A 25,013-nucleotide genomic window follows, 5' to 3' on the forward strand; every position below is an offset into this window, starting at 1 on the left:
AAACTATACTTTTGTTAATTTCTAAAATTAGGAAAACAGCAAGATAGGCAGTTCAGGAGAAGAACTGCTGGCTTTCTTGGTGAGGAACATGGGTTCAGACTCTTTGAGTTGATGGTACCTTTCCAGACATCCTGCAGTAAATTTCTGTCCCTCACTGAGGCTTGTCAAGCACAACTTTCTCTGGAGTTTTAGGTCCTTTGAGCTCGCTACCCATTTGTGGTTTTATTGGTATAATTTTCTTGATCTCTGGACATGGTGGAAAGCCTGAGTAAATAGGTGAGGAACAGGTATAGCAGAATTAGTAACGGAGTTCTCTATTCTAAGAGCCCTTCAGTTATGTAACTGCTATAGCTATGTATTGACACTGTTCTTTAAAAATTTGGTAATAGAATGTGAGTAGTGGGAGAAGTCTCTAAAGATACAAAACTTCTGCATATTAATTGGTTACATGTAAAAAAAAATTATTAAAACCCTTTGTGTGTACTGTTTTGTTCTGTATCTGTAATATGAGAGGGAAATCTGAAATGATACCCCATAGAAATTGTTGTCTAAGAGTGGGTCGTTAGCGAGGTGGAAGGGCAGGATGTTTTCTGTGTTTCACAAAAAAAGTCCCTGCAGCTGTTTGGCCCGGTCAGTTAAACACGACTTTTGAGAAGTACCCAGTGATTGTGGTGTTCATCTTGGATTTCACTGGGAAGATGAGCCTCCGAGTGTCCCCCATCCTTCTGACAGTGGGAAGGTCCAGAGCAGACCTTGGTGAAGGCAGACCAGGTTAGGAAACACAGCAAGTTCATGGGTGTAAGCAAGTCTGATACCTGATGGGATGCACCCGTGAGTGCTGAGGGAGCTGCCTGATGTCACTGCAAGGCCACTCGATTCTCTCGGAAGGGCTGAGATGATCAGGGAAGGTGCCTGAGGACTGTAAGAAAGCGAGAGCCACCTGTCTTCCAGAAGGAATCTTTTTCAAAAGAGGATCCAGAGATCTGTGGGTGGGTCAGCTTCCCTCCATCTCAGGGATGTGATGGAACTAATAATACTGGAAACCATTTCCAAGCATGGTAAGGACAAGGAGGTGACTGGGAGTAGACAGCGTGGCTGTAGGAGGGGGAGTCACGCCTGAGCAGCCGGATAGCTGCCCACAAAGAAGTGACTGGGTGGTAGATGAGGGAGGGCAGTCAGTGTTGTTTACTTGGCTTAAGACTCTGAACACACTCCCCCATAGCATCCTCATGGACAAACTGAGGGGGAACGGGCTAGATACATGGGCACTGAGGTGGATGAGAAATAGTTCAGCCAGTTTCCCATCACCCCGGTATCCACATATCCAGCCTGTTCCCCCTCAGTTTGTCTGTCAGGTTTGTGCTCAGAGGGACATGAAGTCCTTGTGGGGACCAGGCACTAGTGGGGCGTCCCGGCGTGGGTACTGGGCCCAGTACAGTTTAACCTCTCCATTAATGGCCCAGGTGATGGGGCAGGTGCACTGTGAGTGACTTTACTGATGATACAAGTTGAAAAGTTGATACACCAGGCGATTGTGGTACCAGGATAGGCTCGAGAAACGGACAGACAGGAACCTCGCCAGGTTCAGCAAAGGGAAATGCAGACTCAAGCCCCCGGGGAGGAGCTGCCCCCTGTAGCAGGTGGTGTCTCCTGTATGGGCCACCCTGTGCACCTCTGTAGGTGCTGGGGCTGACTGCCTGGAAGGCACCTCTGCAGAAAGTGACCTGGGGGTGCTGGTGGACAGCCAGGTTGAACAGCTCTGTAAGGGGCCTTTGACATGGCTCTTGGTTTTGGCTCTGGTTATAAGCCTGCATCTCCTCAGTGGTAGGTAAACTTCAGCCTCATTTCAAACAAATCTGCTTCCTTTTTTGTGCTGCTTTGGATAAAGATTTTGTGGATTTTTTTTTCATGTGGACTCTGCCATGAATGTGGGAGGAAACATTCAGGTTTTGGCTGAGGCTTTAAGTGTATGACTGCTTGATTCCCATTGGCAAGCAAGTCGTCATGCCCAGTTTCTTTATACGAAAATCACTGAGTTAACTCCTGTCTTTGTGCAGGTGGATGTGGAGGTGGATATTGAGGAGCTGGCATATTTGTGTGTGTGGCTGCTTAGCTGTGCTGTCTTTGTACAGTTTGTTTGTGTTCTCTCTAGAAAGGCATATTTAGATCTATAGGAAGAAAAGGACCATAGGTGGACATCAGTATTTTTACGTCCAAAAAGTGTAGGCCTTTGCTGCTCTTAAAAGTCTTCTCAAGACTAGTCAGCTAAAGTTAAATATATCTCACCTTGCAGTGAAATATTCATTATGCCTGTGCCAAGAAAGGTGATTAAGAGTAAACGCAGAACAGTGATCACGCTTCTGGTATATCAAAACTTGAACTAAAAGGTCTCATATTAGGGCACAAGCAATAAGGTGAACCTCAGCGTGCTTGGGGTGCGTGTGTTCATCTTCAGTGACTAAAGCAGGGAAATCACAAGTCCCGTGTGACACAGTTGTACCTGCAGCTGACACAGATTGTTTCCAGACACACATTGTTGTGCAGCAACAAGGAGCTGCAGCTACGCTGGGTTCCTTCCTCAGCACTAGGGAAGAAGCCTGGCACCGTACCCGTGTGTTCAGGACAGGCACTTGTGACTGCTCGGACTGTGTTCTTAAGGCACAGGGGCTCCTTGGCCACAATTTCTGCCTGGTAGGGTATGTACGTACTCAGTTATGTTGTTCTTTGTCTCAAGCTGTGCATGAGCTACCTGAGACTTAGAAAAGTGGCTGTAAGTCCAGTTAAAACCACGTTATGCCTGTATCCTATTTCTGTTGGCAGATGGGAGCAGGCTCTTAGGACTGGGTGCAGGTAGGAAGGTGTGGATAGGGTGGTCCTCCCAGCATCTTGTCGAGTGTCTGCTGAAGTACTCCAGCCAGTGTTCACTGGGCAAACCGAACATTTTGTTTGTAGCATTGCAGGGAGGGACTTGCTAATGTTTAATTCAAAAAAGAGCCATTTCAACCAGGCCCAGGTTAAGGCCTGGGAAACCTCACTTGGAGAAAGATTAGGAAAGACAATTTTCCTCTGAAGAGCAGGAATGAAACTGCCGTGTCATGAATATGAAGGACAGTTTGAAAGTGGTAGAGCACTGCAAGTGCAAGACATAGGTTTGTTAGTGAGTCTTGTTAACTTCTGATTGGAATTTTTGCCTGGTTTGTGTTTTAAGCAATACTAATGCAATGAGCTGTCAGGTTTTGCAGCCTGCAAGCAGGCTTTTCCAGTGGCAGTGGTCTTCAGACAGTAGAGCTTTTTGGTATCCTCCTTAACAGCACGGAGAGAGCTGTCGCACAGGAGGTGCCTACTCCTCCTCCTGAGCCCAAGTTTTATGTCTGTGGGGAGTGGTTAAGGTGCAGTGTTTAGGGAGATGTGTTAGCAATCTGGGTTGCAGTGTGGGGATGGTCATCAGTGTTTTGGATTAGTAGACTTTTCACCACTTTGGGACAGAATATCATTTGAGTTGGTCTTTGTAAATTTTTTTAAGTCAAACTTCTACTTTGTAGCTCATTTGATGCTAAATACCAGTGGAAGGTTTTCACATACCTGGTACTGAGAGCGCCCGAATCAGTGGAAAAAGCACTGTGATTTTGCTGAGCCAAATGAAAACTTCTTTTGATCTTTTAGTCTCAGTAAGTTGAGTCAACACTTCTGAAAGATCAGAGAATTAATACTGGTTTTGAGTCATCAGGGGGAGTATTTTACCACTCTGTGCCAGGTTAGTTCTACTTTCTTCTTTCGCAAGTCATTGTAAAGATGATACTTTCCAAAATTCAGGGCTAAAAGCACATGTTAAAATCGCATGTAGCGTGGGTTGGTGGGTAGATGAGATGATATCTTTACAAGCCTGCTAATTTAACTTGCTTTAACTCTCTTACAACTCCAAGCCTGGAATAAACCTTTCTTTTAGAACTAGAGGTGCTAAATATTGCCAGCTTCTGTGCTGGTATTGTCACAGATGAACCTGCTAGAGTTAAAATGAGAGGCCATCTCTCTTCTTTTTTTTTTTTTTTGACTGGCATGCTTATAAGTGTCTGTAATGCCTGAAATAGCTGTAGTATAACCTTTTGTCTTCCCTTGGAAGTGGAATGAAAATACCTGTATTTCCACTCAGTGGTTCACTTGTTCCTGACATCTGAGTCGACTTTGACACATTGAATGTGACAGCATCTCCTGGCAGACCGGCAGTGAGGATAAGAGCAGCTTTGATCTCTCCCCCCCTGCCCCTTCTTTCCTGAAAAACTCCTGCCAAAATGTTTGGCATGGCCTAGTAATGTTGTATTTTTCCAGAGGCTGGAGAATGTGATCTAGATAATGCAAATATTAATAGGAAAAGTGGATAGTAGGAATGCAGCTGACCAGAGAAACATTTGAGATGCTTCAAGGAATTAAATCTGTTCCAGTGAAAGATTTCTTTAAAGATGAGTAAGCTAAAAGAAACTGGATTACTCCTTTTCACCCTTGCACCTACAGAATTCATTTGGTATTTGAAGGTAGGCTTTTATACTGCTCAGTATAGGCTCCAGCCTGAGAGGGAAATACCTCCCTAGCTGGTGTTAGCCACGTTAATGAAATGGTTTCATCTGCTGCAGTGGAACTGGAACATATTTCTGTTGTTGTATATACCTGCAGTAGTGAAAATTACGAAAGCAGCTTAAAACAGTTTTTTCAAACAATGAACTGTGGCTTTTTTTGTCAAACAGGATTCAGTGCCTAAAGCTGTCATTTAAATGAGACATCTATGAGTGTGTGTCGCTGTAGCAGTTTTTCCTTGTAATGGTCCACACTAACCCTGGAGCTTTCACCATCTCTGAGTTAAGAGGGGAGCAGATTGTGCTGATGACCATGTTTTCTCTCTGTTCCTTACGTATTTTCCTGAAACATCACAGATCTTAACTCGTGTTCACCCTCTTGCCATCCTCTGGGCTGTGGGGCTTTTTGCTTCCCCTTGATCTTGCCCTTGGCCCCGGGTGGACCCAGCCCCTGCTGCCCAGTTTGGGCTCTGCACCTGGGACTGAGGTGTCTGTGTTGCATTTTTGCTGTTTGGGTCCTTGTAATCACACTGCAGTTGCTTATGGCTTCCCTGCATGCTGGAATGTAGAGAGTTAGGTCATGTTATTAAAAACCCCACAACTAATAGGCAGATCTTCACTATTTGTGAATCAGTTGTGAGCTCTGACTTCAGATTGTGAGTATATGCAGGCATGTAGTAAAAAACAACTTGTTGCTAACAATGATGTTATCCAGTACCTCTGTTTTATAATCCTGGTCTAACTGTTTCTTATTTACATACCTACAGAGCTCTTTTCTTTGTGGAAGACCCAGTATTTTGAATATTTGCTTAATACTTCTTTACTGTGTTCCTTTAGGGAAGGCAGTTCCTCAGTTTACAAAATGCTGTATTTGAATTTATTTTTATTTTGAAGAGTCCTTGCTGAAGGTCATGTGAGTTCCTGTTTCTCCAGCTGTTGTGGCCATAGCTCCAGATACGAGGTTTTTGATAACACCATTTTGGAGTAATTGTGCCCTGTCTCTACCACCTCCCTTCTTTAACCTTACCCCAAGGATTTTATAACCACCTCTGTGGGTTATATCCTTCCCCCAGTCCTGTTTTCCTTCAAAGCTGAGTTATTTTTTTTGTTTTGGTTCATGTCACAGCCCTGTAAACAGCTGTGCCTACAACAGCTAAAATGGTGGGATGTCGTGCTGTGGGACTGAAAATGAGCTGCAGGGGACAAAAGAGCTTGGAAATTCTTCAAATTGCTATTTCTGTCGTATTTGTATTGCAAAAGGCTTGAACTGCAACTGGAGAAGGTCCCTTCATTTGCCCTCCAGTGAAGCACTGAATTCACAGTGTTCACTTGACTGGTTTGTAGAACATGTAAACTTGGTTACAGCTTTTCTTAGCAAAAAGCAGAGATGTTCCTGAGGAAATTCTGTAGTTTGGCTTTCCTTTCCTTTCAATTTGGTTTTGAAGAAGAGTATGAGAGGATGTGGCTCTTCTGAAACAGATCATGAAATCAAGTGAAAGTGTCAGCTGTCGGTGTCTCATGGCAAACCGCACAGCCACAAACTGTGGCCTTGTGTAACTTCTTCCACAGTGTCTGCACTTGTGGTGGATGCTGTAAAACTACAAATTCTTAATCCATCTTGTTAAAAAGACTTGCTAATAGGCAAGTTTCCTCTTATGTCTAGTAAAACAGATGGTCTTTGTAAAAATTCTTTGTATCTACCCAGATCCATCAAATTAATTTCTCTTCTAAAATACCTGCAGACTGCATTTTTAGTGCTGTCTCTGAAATTTTAAGTACATACACATTTTCTAGAATTTTTTTTGTGAATCATGTACGTGATGGTGAATATTAGCAAATCAGAAGGCTCTAGCTAAATCTTTCTTTAACCTTGATGTACCTTTCTTGAAGCACTGGCTTTATTCTTTTGATGGAAAATATGCTGTGTGTAGCCTTTTCCGGGAAAATATGTTTTTTAAATGGTTTTGATAGGTTCCAGATACGGGTACTGTAGACTGTCCTGTTCATAAGCAAATCAGAAGGTGGCAGCAGTGAGAGATCACATAGATACGACGTTAGCAGTGTAGACCTGTAAATTATGTAGCTAAGAAATTAATCTGGGGTTAAGGAAGTGCTTTAAGAATAACCAGTGCTTTCTAGAAGGAAGAATAAGGGCTGCTAAACTGTGGAACCAGTAGCATTGCCCCACAGTCAGACTCTCATGGAATACCAGCTCTAGACACAGCAACACAGTCTTGAAAGTCTTCTTGTAAATTTACAGGTTGCAAGCTATAGAAATATAATTGAAATATTTTGTTTTGATTTTCATGTGATGTTTACAGCATGTACCAAAACTGGATTTGTTATGTATTGGTATCTTCACACAGTTCTTAATTTTTGAGAAGGCTTGACGTCTGCTTCATAGCTTTGATTCAGACAGCAGCGTAAACACTGAGTTACTGGCCTGTTCAAAGAGGGATGGGAAAGATTTCAGTGGCAATCAGTTGTACTGCAAGTCAGTAGAAACATTTCTGAAAACCAGTCACTTGACTTTAGGGCATTGCAGTTTCCTAATAAACAAGGAAACTTACCTAATCTTTGGTATTTGTGTGTACAGTCCTCACACTCTGACCTACCTTTGCAAAAGAACCCTTGGTCTCTATATTCACAGCAATCAATGAGCAGTACCTCTAAGGGGACAGCAGGAATTTAGAGGTTGCCTGTGGGTGTTCCGAGACTGCCCGTGGGAAGGTGCTTGATTCTCATGTGGGTGTATTCAGGAAGATGTTTCTTAAAAAGTAATTGGAAGGAGAAAGGGATCTGTTACTCGTTAAGAGGGTGTTTGATATCTGCTCATCTGTGACTTGGGTGCAATTTCCTCTTATCTACAGGATTAATATTTGAGCTTTCAGGAACAAAAAAACTGTGTACATTAGTTCTGTTGGTCAGCAGTATTAAATATAAAGTCATAGGAAGGAAATGTTTCAACAGGGGATCTGAGAAGAGGCTGATGTTGAAAAACCACTTTCTGGTATGTCTGTGAACATGCCACCCTTGCACAGCACGAGCATGTGAACCATTAATGGCTGCCGTGGTAGAAGTGGCAAATACATTTTGGTGTGCCAAAGCATAAAACTTTCTGCTGATGAACCCTTTGCAATGACCATTTGTTAATGTGCATGGGGAAGGCGTGGGAAAAGGTGACTCTCCCTCCCTGCTTCTGCTCCAGAGGGCAGTTCTTAATGTCTTTTGAGTGACCTCAGGGGTCTGCTCGCACCTCCTTGTAGCACACCCCCCCTAACAAAGGAGTGGATGGACTGTGTGGATCTATTTTAGGCTCGTGAGGATTCTAGGAGAGAGATTGTAAGTCTCATTTTGGATGGGCTCAGATACAGTGCCGTGTCTGTCCCTGTATATCTTTAACATCTTACTAAATTGCTTCTTGGTGATGATCGTGTAATTCATATATAAACACGCTGCCAGCCCCTCTTACTTTACTAGCAGTGTGCTGAGTGAGTTTTTGTGTTCTTTGGTATTCATACAAGTGACCTGTGGTTTACGGTGTAAGCTGTGGGGCTGCTGAATGAAGAGTTGATTTATAGTGCATGTGTCAGCTGACTCAGTCCTGTTACCGAAAGAATACAGCTGGCTACTTTTAGAAAATTCAGCAGCTTAGCATTCTAAGTTTGAGTTATTCTTAACTGATTATCTGTACATGTTGCCTTCAGAGGAATCTTAAGCGTTTTGCTGCATTTATAAAGCATTTTAATAAAGAGCCTTCATTGGTATTACCCTGGGCGTTTTTCCCCTTCAGTGAGCTGGGTGGTTCATATTTTGCATGTAGGAAGATGTGAGGCACAGACGCTGGCTTGCTCAGGAGCTTTTAACAAGGCTGCTGAAGCTGACTGAGCCCAGGATGTCAGGTCTCTCAGCCTGTACTTCAGCCACCAAACTGTTCCTGTTGCATCTGTGCTCTGAGAAGGGAGAGCAAGGGTAGCAGAGATGCATCATTCAGCTGTCCTCGTTCTTGACTTCTGGATAATGATGGGAATGGGTTGGAGGGTGTAGGGGAATCATTAGGCAGAAATAGGTAAAACCTACCGTTACCCTGCTGTGTTGGTTTAGCCCTGTAGTGCTGGAGAGGCTGTAGGTCTCCTGCTCTGCCCTGTGTCCCTTGCTCCTGTTGAAGTGGTAGCGTCTCTCCAGCCCTTGTGGTCTGTCTTGCTGTATTGGATGCTGAGGACCCTGGGTCCGGGGCACTCTGGATGACTTCAGTGAATTCCTTGGGGCCTGCCACTCTCTACCCTTTCATCAACAGGAGCTGCCTTGGGGCTATTCCCCTTTTCTTGAATCTTAGATGTGGAACCTCAGCAGAAGCTTGGCTTGCTTTACACATACAGAAGCTGGCGTTTTTTTTCCTTCATCTCCCAGCTGCGCTGTTTAATATGCTGAGTCTTTCTGCTTTTGTGTCTCAGTTTGTTCTTTCAGACATACTCCATTTCTGTTCTCGCATCTCACAACACTGTCAGTGTCAGGGTTGTGGCCAGGTGGGGGATTTATATATATTTATATGTATCTTCTGTCCCTGGTTTTTCTTTTGGACTTCACTGAAATTCAAGGAAATCTTTCCTTGGGTGAATTTTAGCTGGGGAAGAAGAATAATTACGTCCTGAAAACTACAGGTATCCTTTCCATTAAAAGTAGTATTGTTTTCTGGTCTCTTTTTCCCTGTATTCTGCCATATTCTGCCTGTATTCTGCCTTTGTTCTTTGCATTTAGTAACTTGTTGCACATACTTTTCTTCCATTCTTGCCCCAGTTCTCCACTCTGACTTCTTAAAAATTGTGCTAATAGTTATATATATCTGTTTCTCCAGGTATTGGGTAGTCATGCCGCTATCCAGTTGGTTTTTTTGGGTCAAATTATTTACTCTCTTACTGTTGTCTTCCTCTTTGAATGTTTTCCAGACAGCAGCCCCCTTGAATTTTACACCCATCTCAGTTTCTCACGAGTTCCTCTGACAGGATTAGCTGTGAACACCCGCAGCTTTCTCTCCTTATTTGCTCTGTTGCTTGTTGCTGCTGAACAACGATGATTTTTAAAAGATCTTAATCCTTCTGTGGCTATAAATCACTTGTTAGGTTTCCCAGTTCCAATAATACATGGTTTTCCAGTGTGTTATTGCCCCTTTAGTCTTTCTTGCTAAACTGTGTGTCTTGATACAGAATCCATTTTGGGATGAGTTTCTGAAAATAATCTGAGATTTCTCAAACTAAGATGAGCTGTTTCTTATTAAAAATTCTTATTCTGAAGCAACTGAAAAATGGCATCTCCTGCCTAAGATCCCTGCTAACATGGGCTACAACTCTATGATGAGCTATTAAACTGAACCACTTATGGAATAAAACAAATGTGAGGGTTCCTTAGGTAATTGTACTTCAGCATTAATGATAAGGGTTCAAGACGTTCAAATACAGCATAGAAAATAGGTATTTGAAATCTTCTACAAAAAGGCAGTCTTTTTTTTTGAAAATAGTATTTCTTCCCTGTTTCTGCAGTTCTGTACTGTTTGTAACAAGTACTCCAGTTGCAGCTAAGCCAGCTCTGAGCTCAGTTTCAACATTAACTTCAGAGTTCATTTTATTTACAAATAACTGGTTCTGAAGGGAATTCACTGAACTGATGCATTTAGAGTAAACTTTTGCCTGAATAAAGTTTGACTGAAATCTGATGGGCCAGACTATTTTCTGACTTCTGATCTTCATCTTGGATGCTTTACAGACTCCTGAAATTTTTGTGTTATGAAGTATTTGATGAAGAAAACTGAAAGAGTAGGAAGAAACTTTTTTTCTCCCTGTATACGGTCTAGTTGTCTGGAGCAAAACAGCACCAGCAATACCTGATTTATTTTTGCCCCTCCAAGTTCTCCAATACGTATGTGTAGCATTTGTGCTAAATAAGTGGCTCTGCAGTAGAGCCATAATATATGAAAAAACCCAAGCTAAGACTGTGTCTACTCTTCATAAGTACAGGAAAGTGAAGGAGTTTTGATTGGCCCAGTGCAGTAGCTTTTCAAAGTTTAGAAGAAAATGGAGCTTTTGACAGAATACGGGAGATTTGGTTTATATGTCAGTGAAGGCTGTGATTCACAAGGAAGAAAGTACAAGTAGTTTTCATGACCTTACACCTCGGAGCCAGTGGTGGTGTGCTTTGGAAAGTAGACTCTGCAGTATAAAGGCTGGGAATGAATTTCAGTCAAAAGCATCTGTTGACCTGCAGTGTCTTAGAGTGCTGTAGGGCACATCTATGGACACCTCACTGGCAGAAGCTCTTACAGCTTTTATAAATAAAAAATAACATTAAAAATAAGAAAAAAACCCAAGTGAAATGGCTATGAAGTTACGTGGTAGCAGCACCTCATATGTTAACAATACTTCACGCACTGTGCCTGGTTCTCCACTCCTACTATTGTAGAAATGCAATTTCTTCTATGTGAAGATCCTTTTCAGAAATGCGTTCATTCATTTTTTCTAAGTTCTTCATATTTGCTGTCATCACTTTCTTCATATTCTAGCATCCCACTTCAGTGGTTTTGATTAGCAGTTTCTTTATCTCTGCTGTCTTCTTGGAGGTGGGAATCTGACGTGTAACAAAACAGTCAAAACGCCCCAGTTGTGCAGAGTCTTGTAGTATTCTCCAGAGTGCTAATGTATTCTGAAGCCTGTGTCCCTGTTCCCCAAAACTGCTCGAGTAACTAATTGCCCCTGGAAAGCCCGGGTGATTTCGCTGTGCTCGGAACAGCGCGCGAGTCTGGCTGGAGAGACGGGTCAGCGCGGCTGCGCCCAGCTGCCCTTCTGTCACCATCTTGGGTTCTTGTAGCAGGCATCTGGCCTTACCCTGGGCTGGGTGCAGAAACGTTAAACCGGTCATCAAAATACCCGTGAGATGTTCTGTTTCCTCCTCTGGGACGGCGGGCAGAGCCAGGACGGTGCGGTGGGAGCGGGTGCTGCGGGCCGGGTGCGTTACCTGCGGGCAGGGCCGCGCTCGCACCCCACGGGCGGCTGCAGGTTTCCCGGGGAGGGCACGGGAAGGTGCTCCCACGTCCTGCGTGGTGAACTCACGTAATCAAGAGCATGCCCATGACACTCGGATGACTGAATAGGAGGAGAAAATAAAAACCCATGTGGACAGGCTAGAGCCCCGAAACCTACCTGTGCTTGCAGCACACGCTGGTGGCTGTAAACCCCAAGAGAAAACATTCCCTCACGAGAACGTCTCCATTAACTCTTAAGATTCAGTTTTAACTTCATTTATATTTGTATCCCTTCAGTTATTTGAAAGAGTTTAAAGTAGCCCAGCTTCCAGAGGCACTTGCATTTAAATGGGGGAAAAAAAAATTTAAAAAATTAGAAGTTGGAACCATGCTCACTTTGTTGTTTGTGTACATCTTTCCTTCCATTTCTAGAATTGCATCTCATACCCAATTTCTTTTGCAGTTTTGTTCAGTGGAGGGACTGCTGTATGTCAGCCATGCTAAAGGGCAAGTGATGGAGGCAAGTACTAGTTTATATATTCACAATTATCTAATACTGTTTTTGCCAGTTTCTCCTTTTGAACTGTTTTGTTTCCCAGTGCTGCTGTGAAATAATTGCACCAATGAAGGACTCTATTAGCATGCTCTGGGATGTAATATTGTTATAACATATGCTCAGTATGACTGTATATGGAATTGTGAATTTTGTCCCTGATGTATTGTATTCTCCCATGAATAAGAAATGTATTGTTTTGAACTTCATGCTATAAAACACTCCATTTCCTCCCTCAAATAGAATTTAAAGATTGTTTTAAGTGGGGAAAAAAACAAGCACAAGACTTGAATCTTAATGCAAATAAATGTGCTAATTAATTCTGCTGATTCACAGTTCTTCACATTTATGAGTAGTTTTTTCCCCAAAAGTAGATACTAGGACAAATAAGTAGTTTTAAGGATCTTCATGTGAGAGATGCAATTTGAAAAGCTCTTTTCAGGCTCGCAGCAGACTCATCATATGGAAGTATGAATAGGCAGCTGACCACAAAGCTCCCACAGGAGCTGCTTAAACGCAAGAGTCAGCGTAATTTCAGAAAGCAGCCACAGAACACACAGGGGTGGTAGGGACTTGTCTGTGAGCCAGCTTTAGGCTGATTTGTTTCAGGCTGGCTTGTAAATTGGCATAAGGCTAATTTAAGCAGTTTACTGGTTTCCAGCAGGTAATGCATGGAATTCTAGTTAGACCAAAGTGGTGGTCTTTAATATCAGTAGTATTACCAATGGTAATCTGGACAGAAAGCATGCAGGAGATCAAAAAGATACTGGTTAGAGACTATACTGGGCATCTTCGATAGGAACTGCAGTTCCTCAGTGAGTCCTGACTGAAAAAAGAATACTGAGAAAATTAGCTAAAATGAAAAAGGCAATTATGGATCAGCTGTCAGGTTTGTATTTTATACACCAAATAATTTTGGGACTCTTGCTTTTTAGCCAGTAAATTTTGTTCACTGAACCGTTTGGTCTGTTGGATGAAAAGGAAAATCTGGTTTTGCCTTTTTTACCCCAAAACTTAAATTGAGTGGAGACCTGCAATTCAGCTTTCTGGAAAGCCTGTTACATAAGAAAAAATAAATATTAAGAAAGAGCGAGCTCAAAAGTCAAAGCATAATTCTAGTAGTAAAGGCGCTTGAAATCATTAAAGAAAGTGTTAAGTATGTAAAAATAAAAGGTTGATTGTGTTTGGTTTTTTTTTTGTTCTGCCATACAATTTCTGCATGAATATGGGTAAATATATTTTTCTGGGATGTAGATTATTACTTTGCATTTAATATGTTATTGATTAAACTGGCTGATATATTTAGACTCAATGCTTATAACATGTTCAAAGTGCTGAGATAAAATCCTGTATGATTCCAGTGTTTTGCTTTCTGTAAGTACTGAATTCCATCTTGCCTCCAGCTGATAGCAACGGCATTTGAAAATAAGAATGTGAGGCAGTTCTTCTGATATTTTTGGATGCCAATTTGGAAAGCATTTTGGAATATCTGTTTAACCCCTTGTGTCAGATTTCAGATGCACAAAATTGAGACTGCTCTAATTGTACCCTCAGTCCATTATGCTTCTGCAGCTGTTTTAAGATAAAAAAAATGCTCTCAAATCCCAAACATATGTCGCATTTCAAATAAAATGTGGTGGTTTTTTTTAAAGCACAGGCTGCTTTTTGCCAAGATTGAGGTAGACCTCTGTGATCTGGTATTTATAGAAGCCTAATCAAAGCTTTCTCTTGCAAGAAAACAATGATCGGCTTCCGAGCATGTGATCTCATGGTGCTGATGTGAAACTCTTCAGATACTGTGTCCTTCCTTCCTTCCTTCCTGCCTTCCTCACTCCTTTGCTGTACTTCTCCAATAGTGTGTTGCTATCTAAGTGCTCAGCAGCCATGTCCTATAACCAGCTCCTGCCTGAGCCCGGCTCATAGGTAAGGCTGAGCTCTCTGGGAGAAGAGCTGCGTGTTTCCTCTCTGCTAGAGACTGAGCTACATTTACATGGTGCTGCTCCCTTTCAGACTGGTTGCTTAATCTACTTTTTAAAAAGCGTTTTGTTTTCTCTGAGAGCCATGGACAAGACTGCCAATTGAAACCATTTCACTTGCCTGTTCTTGCTTGAGGACAGATTTTCACATCTAGTTTCCAGTGCCATCAGCGGATGTTGGCAGTAATAAGCCATTTCTTACTATTTGGAAATGCATAGCTGATTTGGAAATGTTGTTTTCTTGCATATATTAAATACTGTGAAGTTAGGCATTCTACAGGAAAATCAGGTAGGCAGAGCAGACATTACATTTGAAGCACAAAATATCAGATCTTTGTTGAGGAACAAAATTAATTCTGCCAAAGAGACTAACATGCTCTTCAGAAGTTTAACCTCATGTTCTGTTAGATATTATTATGGGCTTGTTCTTAATAAACAAAACCCACTGGTTTCACCTTGCTTCTCCCTCTTTTGAACAGCTTTTTTACCTTTCTTGCTTTCCTGTACCCTTTGTGCTGGGCTTCTTCCCCCAGGCGATGAATGACTTGCCTCATACAAGCTTTGGCTTCTGCGTACAGCCTAGATGCAACTAATGCCACATGGAGGGATGCTTGGAAAACTGATACGTTTTGTTTTGTTAATGGCATGTTTTGCTCATTGGATTTTTTAACCCACTACTTTCTGCATGGATGTATAATAATGACTCTTTTGTTTAACATTAGATAAGCATGAGATCACCGTGGCACAGCTGCATGTGTAGTCACTCTTGAAGCAATTGCACACCTAATTGGCTGACAATCTTGGCATTTTTAAAACAAACACAAGCCTTTTTAAAGACAGGGGACATATTTATGTATGAATAGTCAAATAAACCTGTTGGGTGTCATCAATGGAGCCCTCTGGCACTGAACAGTTGTGTGATGACCCTGATCCTGGAGGCAAAGCCCAAGATCAAGAGACCAAAAAACAACATGAATCAGAGCAAAAATTATCCAAAATAACCCATAACGCTTTGGAGAACATTAATGTGATCGGTCAAGGCTTGAAGCACCTTTTCCAGCATCAGCGCAGGAGGTCATCCGTTTCCCCACATGATGTGCAGCAAGCTCAGGCTGAGCTGGAGCCTGACCTGGACTTGGAAAGCCAAAGCGTCTGTGCTGAAATTGATGGTGTCTCCACCCACCCCACAGCTCTGAACCGGGTGCTCCAGCAGATCAGAGTGCCGCCTAAAATGAAGAGAGGGACGAGCCTGCACAGCAGGCGGGGCAAGGCAGACGCCCCGAAAGGAAGCCCGCAGATCAACAGGAGGTCTGCCCAGGATATGGGCTCAGGTCGGCCCAGATCGTCATCTACTACAGATGCTCCCACAAACTTGTCCGTGATGGAGATTGCTGCTTCTATCTATGTAGGTGGAGAGGAGGCCACAGCAGCAGCAGTAAGTTACTCAGATTTACCTTTGGTCTTTATCATCCCCTTGTATGTTTTCTTACGCCTTTTGAATCTTGTTTTTAAAAGCAAGTTTCTTTCAGCAAACACTAATGCTACTGTGTTTAAAAGCTGCTTCAGTGGTGAAGCAAAGCGCTTAAAAGATGCAAGCATTAGTCATTTTCTCACATGGCAGGTGGCTTGTTTTATATGTATTTGATCAGTGAAGGGAGATATACTTTTGAAACACGTTAGGTTGGATGGATGGCACACCACGGTCAAGCAAGGAGTGATGGGACGAGCAGCAGCCAGAGTAGTTCTCCTTAGCAGCTGTTACCTGGTTCCTGCAACAAAGCCTTGCGCTTACGTAGATGGCTTTTTTCTTCCCCTCTTGTTTTATCGTGTATTTGGTAAAAAGGAGGAATTCCAGTTTGAGTGAATGGTGCTGTCAAGAGGCTGTGGGAGCGCTGGCTGCAGCCTGTGACTGAACTGCACTGCAGTGCCAGGTTGACAGAATCAGATTAAGATCAGCCTGGCTGCTGTGCTGATGTGCAGTCGCTGTTGTCTCTTCAGTTTGTCTGGCCTGTGTGGAAAAAGCCTTCACAGAAGCGACAGCGCCTGCTCTCTGACGTGTCCTGGCAAAGCTCTGCGCATTGGCCTAGTAGTAGTAGTGTTTGTCTTACCATCTCTCTTCCTTCCCAGATGGATTTAGTTGAAGCAGTCCTCTTTTTTTGAAAAACTGGACTTACGATTTAACTTTAGCTATAACCTGTATTTTCCTAAAAGGCTTTGCAGGCTTGTTCATTGGAGGTCAGCCCCTTCGATAAAGATAGGAAGCACTGGGAAACTGATTTCTGGTTTGTATGCTCTTAGGTGTGACCAAACGAAACAGCCCTGCTGGCGCTCAATGCTGTGAGATAGCATGGTCCTGAAGCTCATGTAGATTTTTTCGTTATGCAAATTTGTTCTCATGACCTACAGTTTCTTTGACGTTGGCTAGATGATGATGGATTTAGGCCGAATAAGATCTCCTCAGTCATCTGGAGGTGGCCTCACCTTGCCTCTACAGCAAGATTGTTCCCTTGCACATTGTTTTCCTCCCTTGAAGCCTACTTTGAAGTACTCCGAGTGAAAACCTTTTCAGAGTATTCATGGTATAATATGCTTTCAGTGTATTTCCCTGACAATCGCCTGGAAATCAGTGTATCTTGCGTTTAAAGATGGTAATTACAAAGTATTAGCATAAATTACTCACTGCCTTAGAATGATATTATAAAGTTTTCTCTTGGGAGAAGTGTTAAAGCAGTCTGCCTGGAGCTGTATCTGAGGTTTTTGTTTCTTCCAACAGTTAAAAGAATAGAAATAGTAATAAAGTAATTAGGAAAGTGTACGCTCTCCAAGCATGGGTTAACTTTGCTGTGCTCATTGAGCCCTGGGTTTGTTTGCTTACTGGCTCTCTTTTCATTGTGAGTGAACTCAGGATCTTTGTTTCAGGAGAATTTTGGGCAAAGTTTATAGTTTTCTGAGTTTGTACCCAAATCCACCAATTTAAGATTATGAAGCAAGCTCTGGTTTGTTGGTTTAAAACTGTAGTTCCTTTACTTTGTGTACGAGCAGGGAGATTGAACAGGCCTAAGCATGTTAGTTCACTAATATGGGATATGGGAAAAGACCTGGGGGGAGGTGTCCTTTCTCCTGGCTATGTCAGCTGATCTGATGAAACGGGACCACCTTTGCCTACATCAGTGGTCTCCAGTGGGCTGCGTGCAAGACAATCCATTGGACTCGGGGAAGAAAATATTTTTGCACCATTAATAAGTAAAAGAATTTTTTGAAGTAATGTAAGGTTTATCTTTCTTTTCCTTTTTAATGCCTGTTTTTGTGTATGCTTTATAAGGCACATAATAGTTCAGTAGTACATGTATATAGCTTAGAGATAAATGTAAATGTATTGACAGTCCATGCTCAAAAATTTTTTAGTGATGGGGTGCATTGGTGTTTGATCAGGTTTTGGTGCAAGGCCAAGAAGAACTACAAAGAGAAGAAATAAATACTTTGAATGGATTTGTGACAGACAAAATGTCTAGCGAGCTGATCACTGCAAAAATTGCTGTGTGACTTAAAACCCATCCTGGCCACCCTGGGTCGGTAGGTTGGGCTGAAGAATATGTATGTGCACGTCGGGGCCCTGAGTGTGCTCGCTGACTTCTACAAGGTTAGCTGTCTGTGTTCGGGGCCAGGTGCTGGTCAGAGCTGCTGTGAGGAAGGTGAGGTGTAGGCTCAGCAAGGGCGTCCCTTCCTTGGGGAGACTTGTTGATCTGAGCCCAGACTTGTGGACTGCCTTCCCAGATTAACCTTGGACCTGCTCCATTGCTGTGGAGCTCTCTGGTGATCCAGACTTGGCTGAACCCGGCTGCCAGCCTGGGACCTGATGTGCTCGCCTGGCCTGGGTGGTGAGGGAGTCCACTCCCCCTCACTGGGAAAGTTCTTCATCTGTTGCCATTTGCAGGCAGCTAAAAGCGACCCTTACCTGCTGCTGATGGTGTTTAAAGTACCTCGGCTGACTTCACCGGTTTTGGATGAGGAAGGGAAGAATCTGAAAAGCACTCATGTGTTGCTGTATTAACATAGTACCTTGCAGTTACTCCGCTCTGAGCCGTGCTCTCTTGGCTGTGGCATGTGTCTGGAGGTATTAGGCTTAAAGTGCGTTGATTTCACTTGAACTTCACTTAAAGGCAAATTAATGGTAGACAGCTTGTAGGTTAAGTGCAGATGATTATACAGCTTTAAGTAACATATGACAGCTTTTACTGACTTTATGGTATAAAGATGTAACGCATTTAAAAATCAACTACACGTAAATTTTAAATCACCGATACAATTACTAGCAGAGCTTCTTGGTTTATGATTCAGTGAAATCAGGAAAGCGTGACGCAGCCGTTTGTTAAATCCACCTTACAAAAGACATCAGTGTGTTTGGCATTTGTGAAGCCAACTTAGCATTCAGTTTGCCACACTGTCATAATTTTTTACTAAATTCATGCATTGCTAAAATGCAAATATGATTTGTATTACAAGATTAGTTACAACACACTTCAAATGATGGAGTCAGTAAAGAGCCAGGTATATTAGAGTGAACTTGAATGCACCAGAGATGAAGTGTGAACTCAAACTTTAAACGCTGTCTTTAATTTATGAGACATTTTGTTTCTCACAGTGTTACTTTAACCCCACATTTTCCAATTTACTTAATCTCATTGAGACTAAATTGTTTAATGAAGCTTAAGAACTATAAATAACATGTGAAATATCTGGCAGGTAACATTCAGTGATCAAGGTTTAGGGTTCTCTGGAGCCTGGGCTCTGCTCGAGTCCATATGGATTCTGTATACAGCAAACCTTCACTTGGTATTTTTGGTTTTGTTTCATATTTACTTTCTCAAGACATTGCCTATTTGTATCCCTCAGCTCTTCATGGTCTTATCTTTTAAATAAGTTTGCCTTTTTCATTTTTTCATAAAACACTACCTATTTTACTTCCTTGATTCTGGTGATTGATGACAGTGAAGATACTTTGACTCACCTTGCCTCAGCAGCTAGTATTTCCTTTGAAATTCTTCAAGAATTTCATAAATCCAGCTATAATTAGAAAAATATCACTGAGCTACAACATGGATACATCTGTTGTGAACATATGGGCTATACAAGCTACAAGGACGAAGAAACAACGTCCATCATGGAAGAGTAGTGATTTAATGACAAAAACTGCCTAACGTAGGACTTGTAGTCAAGCAATATAATTCTCCTTTTTCTGATTCATGTCTCGTGTCATCATTTGATCTGCTGGTACCTGCCACTGTTGTGATGCAGCCTGTTTTTGCCTGCAGTAGATGCCTGCCATCTGTTACGGAGCTCTTCTGCCCCCATCAGATACTTGGTGTACGAGGCTGCTGCGAGTGCCTCGCTCTCACTGCCCAGGCGTACTGCTGCGGCTGGTACTGCTCTTGTAGCAGAAACTCCTGCTCTGCTTTCCTTCTTTCTTTATTTTCTCCCGGTGTTCAGTTTTCTGTCAGTCAGAAAAAGCAACGGACGTTTTGTTCTCTTTTCATGATTTGCTGTTGCTCTATGGTATGATGAAATTAGTGGCAGTGTGTTCTGTTTATTAAGACGGCATCCTGTAGTTACCACATAGTGCTGCATGGTGTCTGGGGCTGTTAAGTCTAAGATCTGCCTGCGACTGCAGAAGATTTTGTGACATGTAGATGTAGGAAGTCAGCAGACTTGGATTGCTGAGAAATTAGCATTCAGTTATATTTTTATTGTATGAGCCTTGTAAAAGCCTCTGCAGGCTGCTGTGAAATTGTCAGTGCTGCTTACTGGAACGGCAAGGAACTTCACCTGTTGCAAAGGCATTTGTGAAGCGTGGATGAGTGGGAGCCCATGTGCTTCTGCCTGGAGTTTACTACTGAAGCTTAAGACCCGTTAAACACATCCACACTATTTCCGTATCTTCCTTTTTTTGCAAAGTCAAGCCCTGAGCTTCATCCTTCTGTGCGAGGCGAGGCTGTTCAGTGATTTAAGTTTATGCTTGACTCTGCCTACGTAAATGCTGTTCTGAGCTTAATTAATGTTTGTGGTTTATTTGCTTGCTCAGTTGGTCCTGCTGGAAACTGTTACACTTGCTTTTTAACACTAGGTGCTGTATCTGAGATACAGTTCCGAAAAGGAAAAAAAACCCTTATGTTCATCAGCATGGCCATGTTGATAAGGTAAGCGGTGAAAGTAAAAAAATTTTGTAATTAAATTTCCTCCTATACTTAGAAACTCAGGCCACACTGACATGGGGCAGCAGTGAAAGACCAGGACCCCTCAGAGCAGGGAAGACCTGAAGCAGACCTTGGAGCCTGCGTTCTCCAGCCTGCTTGTCTGAGTCCCCTTGAGGGGAAGAAGTTCCTTGTGCCTGCCTGACGCGTCAGTGCTGTGTGCAATCTCTCCCCAGAGAGAGGCTGTACAGATAGGGTACTGATATTTTCCGGTATCACCTCTATTTTGTCTTTGTTTAAATTTCTGAAAGCCCTCACTGACTACCATGCTCCTTCACTCCTGATACAGAGTCTCTGGTGTGCCATAGATTTCTCTTTTAGGTTTCATTTTTCTTTTTCCAGGAGCTTCTGCTTTCTCCAGCCTGCTTATTTCATGTGACAGGGTCAGTCTTCTGCTGTCTCCTGGTTAGGTACACCTGCACTTTCCTTTTCACACTTATAACCCTGTTACGTCCCACACACTAAACTCACTACCAAAGCTTAGGAGGTTAATCTCCTCAAAATATTGTGTTGTTAACCCAAGGGAGTTTTCTGTTTCGTTGTTTTTGTCTTCTTCCCCTCACCATGTTTTATGTGTGGATGCTGCAAGGTTTTGGAGTCAAGAGCCTTTGTTTCTTGTTTTGTTCTGCAAAGCCCCTTGAACAAGGTCGGGACTCAGCAAGGGAGTGGGTTCCCCGGGTGAACTGGTCCCACTGAAGTATTTAGTGCCTTGTCACTGCTGCTTACAAAGACAACAGAGCTACCTGCTTACTGTGCTCATACAATTTCAAAGAGGTTCTGTTGCCATACAAGCAAAAGCATAATAAAATCTCTTCTGTGTCTTTACAGCTCTAGTTAATGTGAAGAATAGGGTTAAGCCTGAGACAGCTCTGCTTATTGCGGGGTGGGATAGTCCCTTTCAGGTAAACGTGGAGAACTGTGGTGCTACTTTAACTTTGCTTTGTAAATAGGTTGGTGCTGTAAGCGTTAACTCATGTTTGTATGGTTCTTCAAAATAATGAGCCTCATTCTGTGTGGTGCTGAGATCCTCTGCTCCCAGTGGGAATTAAGGACATTGAGTACTTTGTGGCATAAGGGAGAGTAAATTCTTAATAATCCTCTGCGCACAAAATATTTTTAGTTCACAGTATTGTTCCATTCTCTGTTCCTTCAATTTGTTGTTGAAGTAGAAGGGCAAAATGTCATCCCAAAACCACAGATTGGATTTGTTCTCACACCTCATTTACATACATTTGCATGTGTAATAATTCTGCGGCATGTTGTCAGGCTTTGTATAGAAACTGAGAAATGAGATTGTCATAGCATGGAAAATAATGTAATAATTAAAGTCTTACTGAGATACTTCACTTGGTCCTACATTTCAAGCAGTCTAAATTTAACTATTTTTGCATAAATCTTTTCTTGTAGAGGCAGCCCACTGAGCTGAGAAATCAGGTTGGAACATGACTGAGCCTGCATAGGTCTCCTTTTGGTACGCTGTGCTTTGTGGGGTAATGAGTTGTGTGTGAAGACATGGACAAACAGAACAGTATTTGGGTTCCAGAGATAGAATAGCAGCAGTACTTTGGTGAGGATTGTGTCTGCGTGAACTTCTGTCAGTGCCATGAGGGCGATGCAGTGCCCAGGCGCTGCACTGCAGCTGGTGCCTCTGAAGTTAGTTCTGGTGGTGGTTACCCCAGGGTTGACGTTTGCTCTTGTAGAGAGGTGGGGAGTTCCGAATGATGCCCTGCTGCTTCCCTGCTGGGAGGAGAATGCGGGGGCATGAGCAATCAATAATAAAGGCAGTGTTACCCTGAAGTCTTACCATAATTTTAGTAGAAATAAAAATGCTTCAGGCACTTCCAGGTGGTAACTGTGCCTGCAGTTCCAAGCGGCCACTTGCAGAAGGTGCAGGGCAGTGGCCCCTCAGGACAGGGGAGGAGCGCTGGGTGGGTCCATTTCATCGGCCTCCCTGCCCCCCCCCCACCTTGGGGAGCTGTAACATCCTCCTGTTTGACGTTTGAAATGTTACTGGCATGCTGTCATCTAGATAATAGAGACACTTCAACCTGTCATTTTCTTTCTGTTATATGAGCAGTGTGCGGAGCAGAAGTGTGGCAGCCAGTAGGTGATCAAAAATGTAACAGGGGCTATGGGAGGAATAAAGTCAGGATTACCTCAAATAATCAGAACCGCTAAGAGGGTTAAAATAATGGAACGGGAAAATGGAGGAGATCACGCTCTCTTTAGTTGAAAGAAGAGTCAGACCTCTCTAGTTCTGCTGGAAGGACTGGCATTTGTATAGACTTCCACACTGAATAATGAAGCCTTTTGTTGTGGTTAGGGTCTCACAGCAGAAGTACAAGATCAGTCTTGCTGAAACAGAAACCATCACGGATGTGCAGCACCTTGGGTTCTTTACCACTGGGGTCCCTGGCGGTTTGCTGTCATCGGGCCTGACGTGCCGAGCCCCGGGTCACAGGTGGGTGCTGGCGAGGTCAGCGCTTGGTTGGGGTTTCTGCAGCGCTTTGCAGAGTGGTTGGTGGAAGCCCTTGGCTGACACCTGGTGGTACCGCGAGGAAGGCAGAAAGGTGTGATAGATAACCGCAGTTCACTGGGGACCAAGCTGGTTGGTGCAGTGGCAGCTTTTTGCCTCCATAGGCCCAAACATTTCTAGGTGGCCATTTGCTTACCTCAGGGCTACGGGAGTGACAGGAGAAGTGCCGAGATCGCCATGGGGCAGCTCTCCAAGGCACCACTCACTCACTTTGTGCTGCCGTCCTGGCGGGGCCTCCTGTGTCCTCAGACTCTTCAGGTTTGATGATCGGTTTTCATAAATATTTCAAATATCTTTGGATTTTGGTTAACAACTTAAATCTATATTCTGTTACTGTCCACATTTTGAAAAATGACTGCATGTTTCTGGAATAACCGTTTCCAGTCTTTAGTTTGCAGACTCCTCGATATTTTCCAGTGATGATGTTGGCCCCACGAGTATCAAAAACCTACTAACAGTAAGCTTGCTTTTCATAGTTACTTTTAATGACTCTTCAGGTAGTCACATTGGTCTGCAGACTACATATTAACATAAACACGGTGGTGTATTTGACGGTGCCACCCTTTCAGTATACATGGCAGAGTTGTGGAAGAATGAAGAGTTTCCCTCCAACTGTAAACAGTCTTTTAAAGGAGTAATTTATTTGCCAGAGACATTTTTCACAAATCCTTTTGTCATAAACACCATGCAACACACCTGGGACAACCACCTGTGAAAAGACAAAAGGTGGAGGGTTTTTTATAATGTTAAAACTGTGTGGAAAGTCTACTGTGGCTATAAACAGTATGGTTTAGAACTATAAAAGATCGCTTAGGCTTTAACCCATTTTCCAGAAGAACAGGCGGTCTTAACATCATGCTGTAATTTTTGCTTTCCCATTCAATTTACGTAGGTGGTAACCATTTTTGCAATTTTTTCATAACTAATCTAATCCTGAGTAAAACATTTTGTAGCTTTGACTGTAAAAGACTGTTTTTAAATTGAAAATAATATTTGTGATATAAATAGGTCAGGCTAGTCAAGAAGCCCTTCTGGAAATTACGTATATTGCTTTGCTTTCAGTACCTGCAGGGGAGCCACGTTAAAACAGCGCTAATCTTGCAGGGTTACTGTGAAGGGAGAGCTTTTACTCATTTGGGAGGCTGAAGTAGGAGTTACCTGTATCCTGAGAGTGAGATGTGTGAGAACCTGCATGGATTGCTGTATGAGGAACGTTTCAGGGCAACAGTATTTCATTCTCTCTCTTAAAAGTGGTGCTGCAAGCACCTGGAGCTGCAGATCTGGGCTTCCTGGGAATGGAGAGCTGTGTGCTGCGAGCCAGCGTGGCCAGCCCACCCCGGCCCTTGTGACAGCGGCCGCTGCTCTCCTTCCCCAGCAGAAATGCTTCGTACGGGGATAGGGTTGCACTGTTTGCATCTTGCAACAAGATAAGATACTAGCAGGTCACTGTAATGGCTTAATTGCAGATGGAGATAGCTCAGGAGTAGGCTGAGGACTGTTTTACAAGCTCAGAAATTAATCTTCAGTTGCTTAATTGCTATGGAAGACCGTGTTGTGCCAGGCGCTGCCTTTCCCCGGCTGGTAACACTAACCTTTGTGAAGCCCAAGGGTGGCCTTGGGCTCAAAGTCTTGTTTATTGGCAAAGAGGAGGCACATTGTATATAAGGAGAGCCAAGAATTTCATTTTAGCATAATTGAAATCTTAAGGGTCTAATCATTATTAGTCTAGATCAAATTGTTACAGAAAAATTTTTTTAAAAATGCTGTTAAAATCATTATACACACCCCTCTTAGTTTATAACCCTTTCTTCAGGTGATGCTCACCCCTCCGCTGCTCCTCCGCGTCCCAGTTGGTGAGTTTGTCCTGGTGAGGGTGTTACAGCGGGCTGTCAGCCTCTGGAGTCCTTCACTGGGAAGGAGTGCGTGTTCGGGTCGATGCTTTCTTCCTCACCCAGGATGTGCTTGGGGTATTTTTTAATGTGTTTGTGAACACGTTTAGACCTTTCTCTTTCTTTCTTGTTCTGCAGCTCCCTGTGCATCCAGGTTTACTCGGTATGGTGCCTTTTCTCTATGCGACATAGTGTGTCTTTGTTCTCTCTTCATTCCCCCCCCCCCCCCCC

General features: G+C 43.1%; 1 protein-coding gene across 10 annotated transcripts in view; it reads left to right on the top strand.

Annotated features, from left to right (window-relative positions):
• TMCC1 (transmembrane and coiled-coil domain family 1) overlaps window positions 1-25,013 on the top strand; it is a 166,690-nt gene that overhangs the window by 64,857 nt on the left and 76,820 nt on the right. For 7 of the 10 annotated variants that reach the window (XM_026857835.1, XM_026857833.1, XM_026857836.1 and 4 more), the window contains 2 exons: window positions 12,044-12,100; window positions 14,589-15,544. In XM_026857835.1, the coding sequence (XP_026713636.1) occupies window positions 14,999-15,544 (546 nt within the window). In that variant the 5' untranslated portion in view covers window positions 12,044-12,100; window positions 14,589-14,998. The remainder of the gene's footprint in view (window positions 1-12,043; window positions 12,101-14,588; window positions 15,545-25,013) is intronic. The other 3 variants (XM_026857839.1, XM_026857842.1, XM_026857846.1) reach the window with 3 other exon arrangements.

The sequence above is a fragment of the Athene cunicularia genome, assembly GCF_003259725.1.
Source record: "Athene cunicularia isolate RWA chromosome 12 unlocalized genomic scaffold, athCun1 chr12_part1, whole genome shotgun sequence".
Classification (NCBI taxonomy): Eukaryota; Metazoa; Chordata; class Aves; order Strigiformes; family Strigidae; genus Athene; species Athene cunicularia.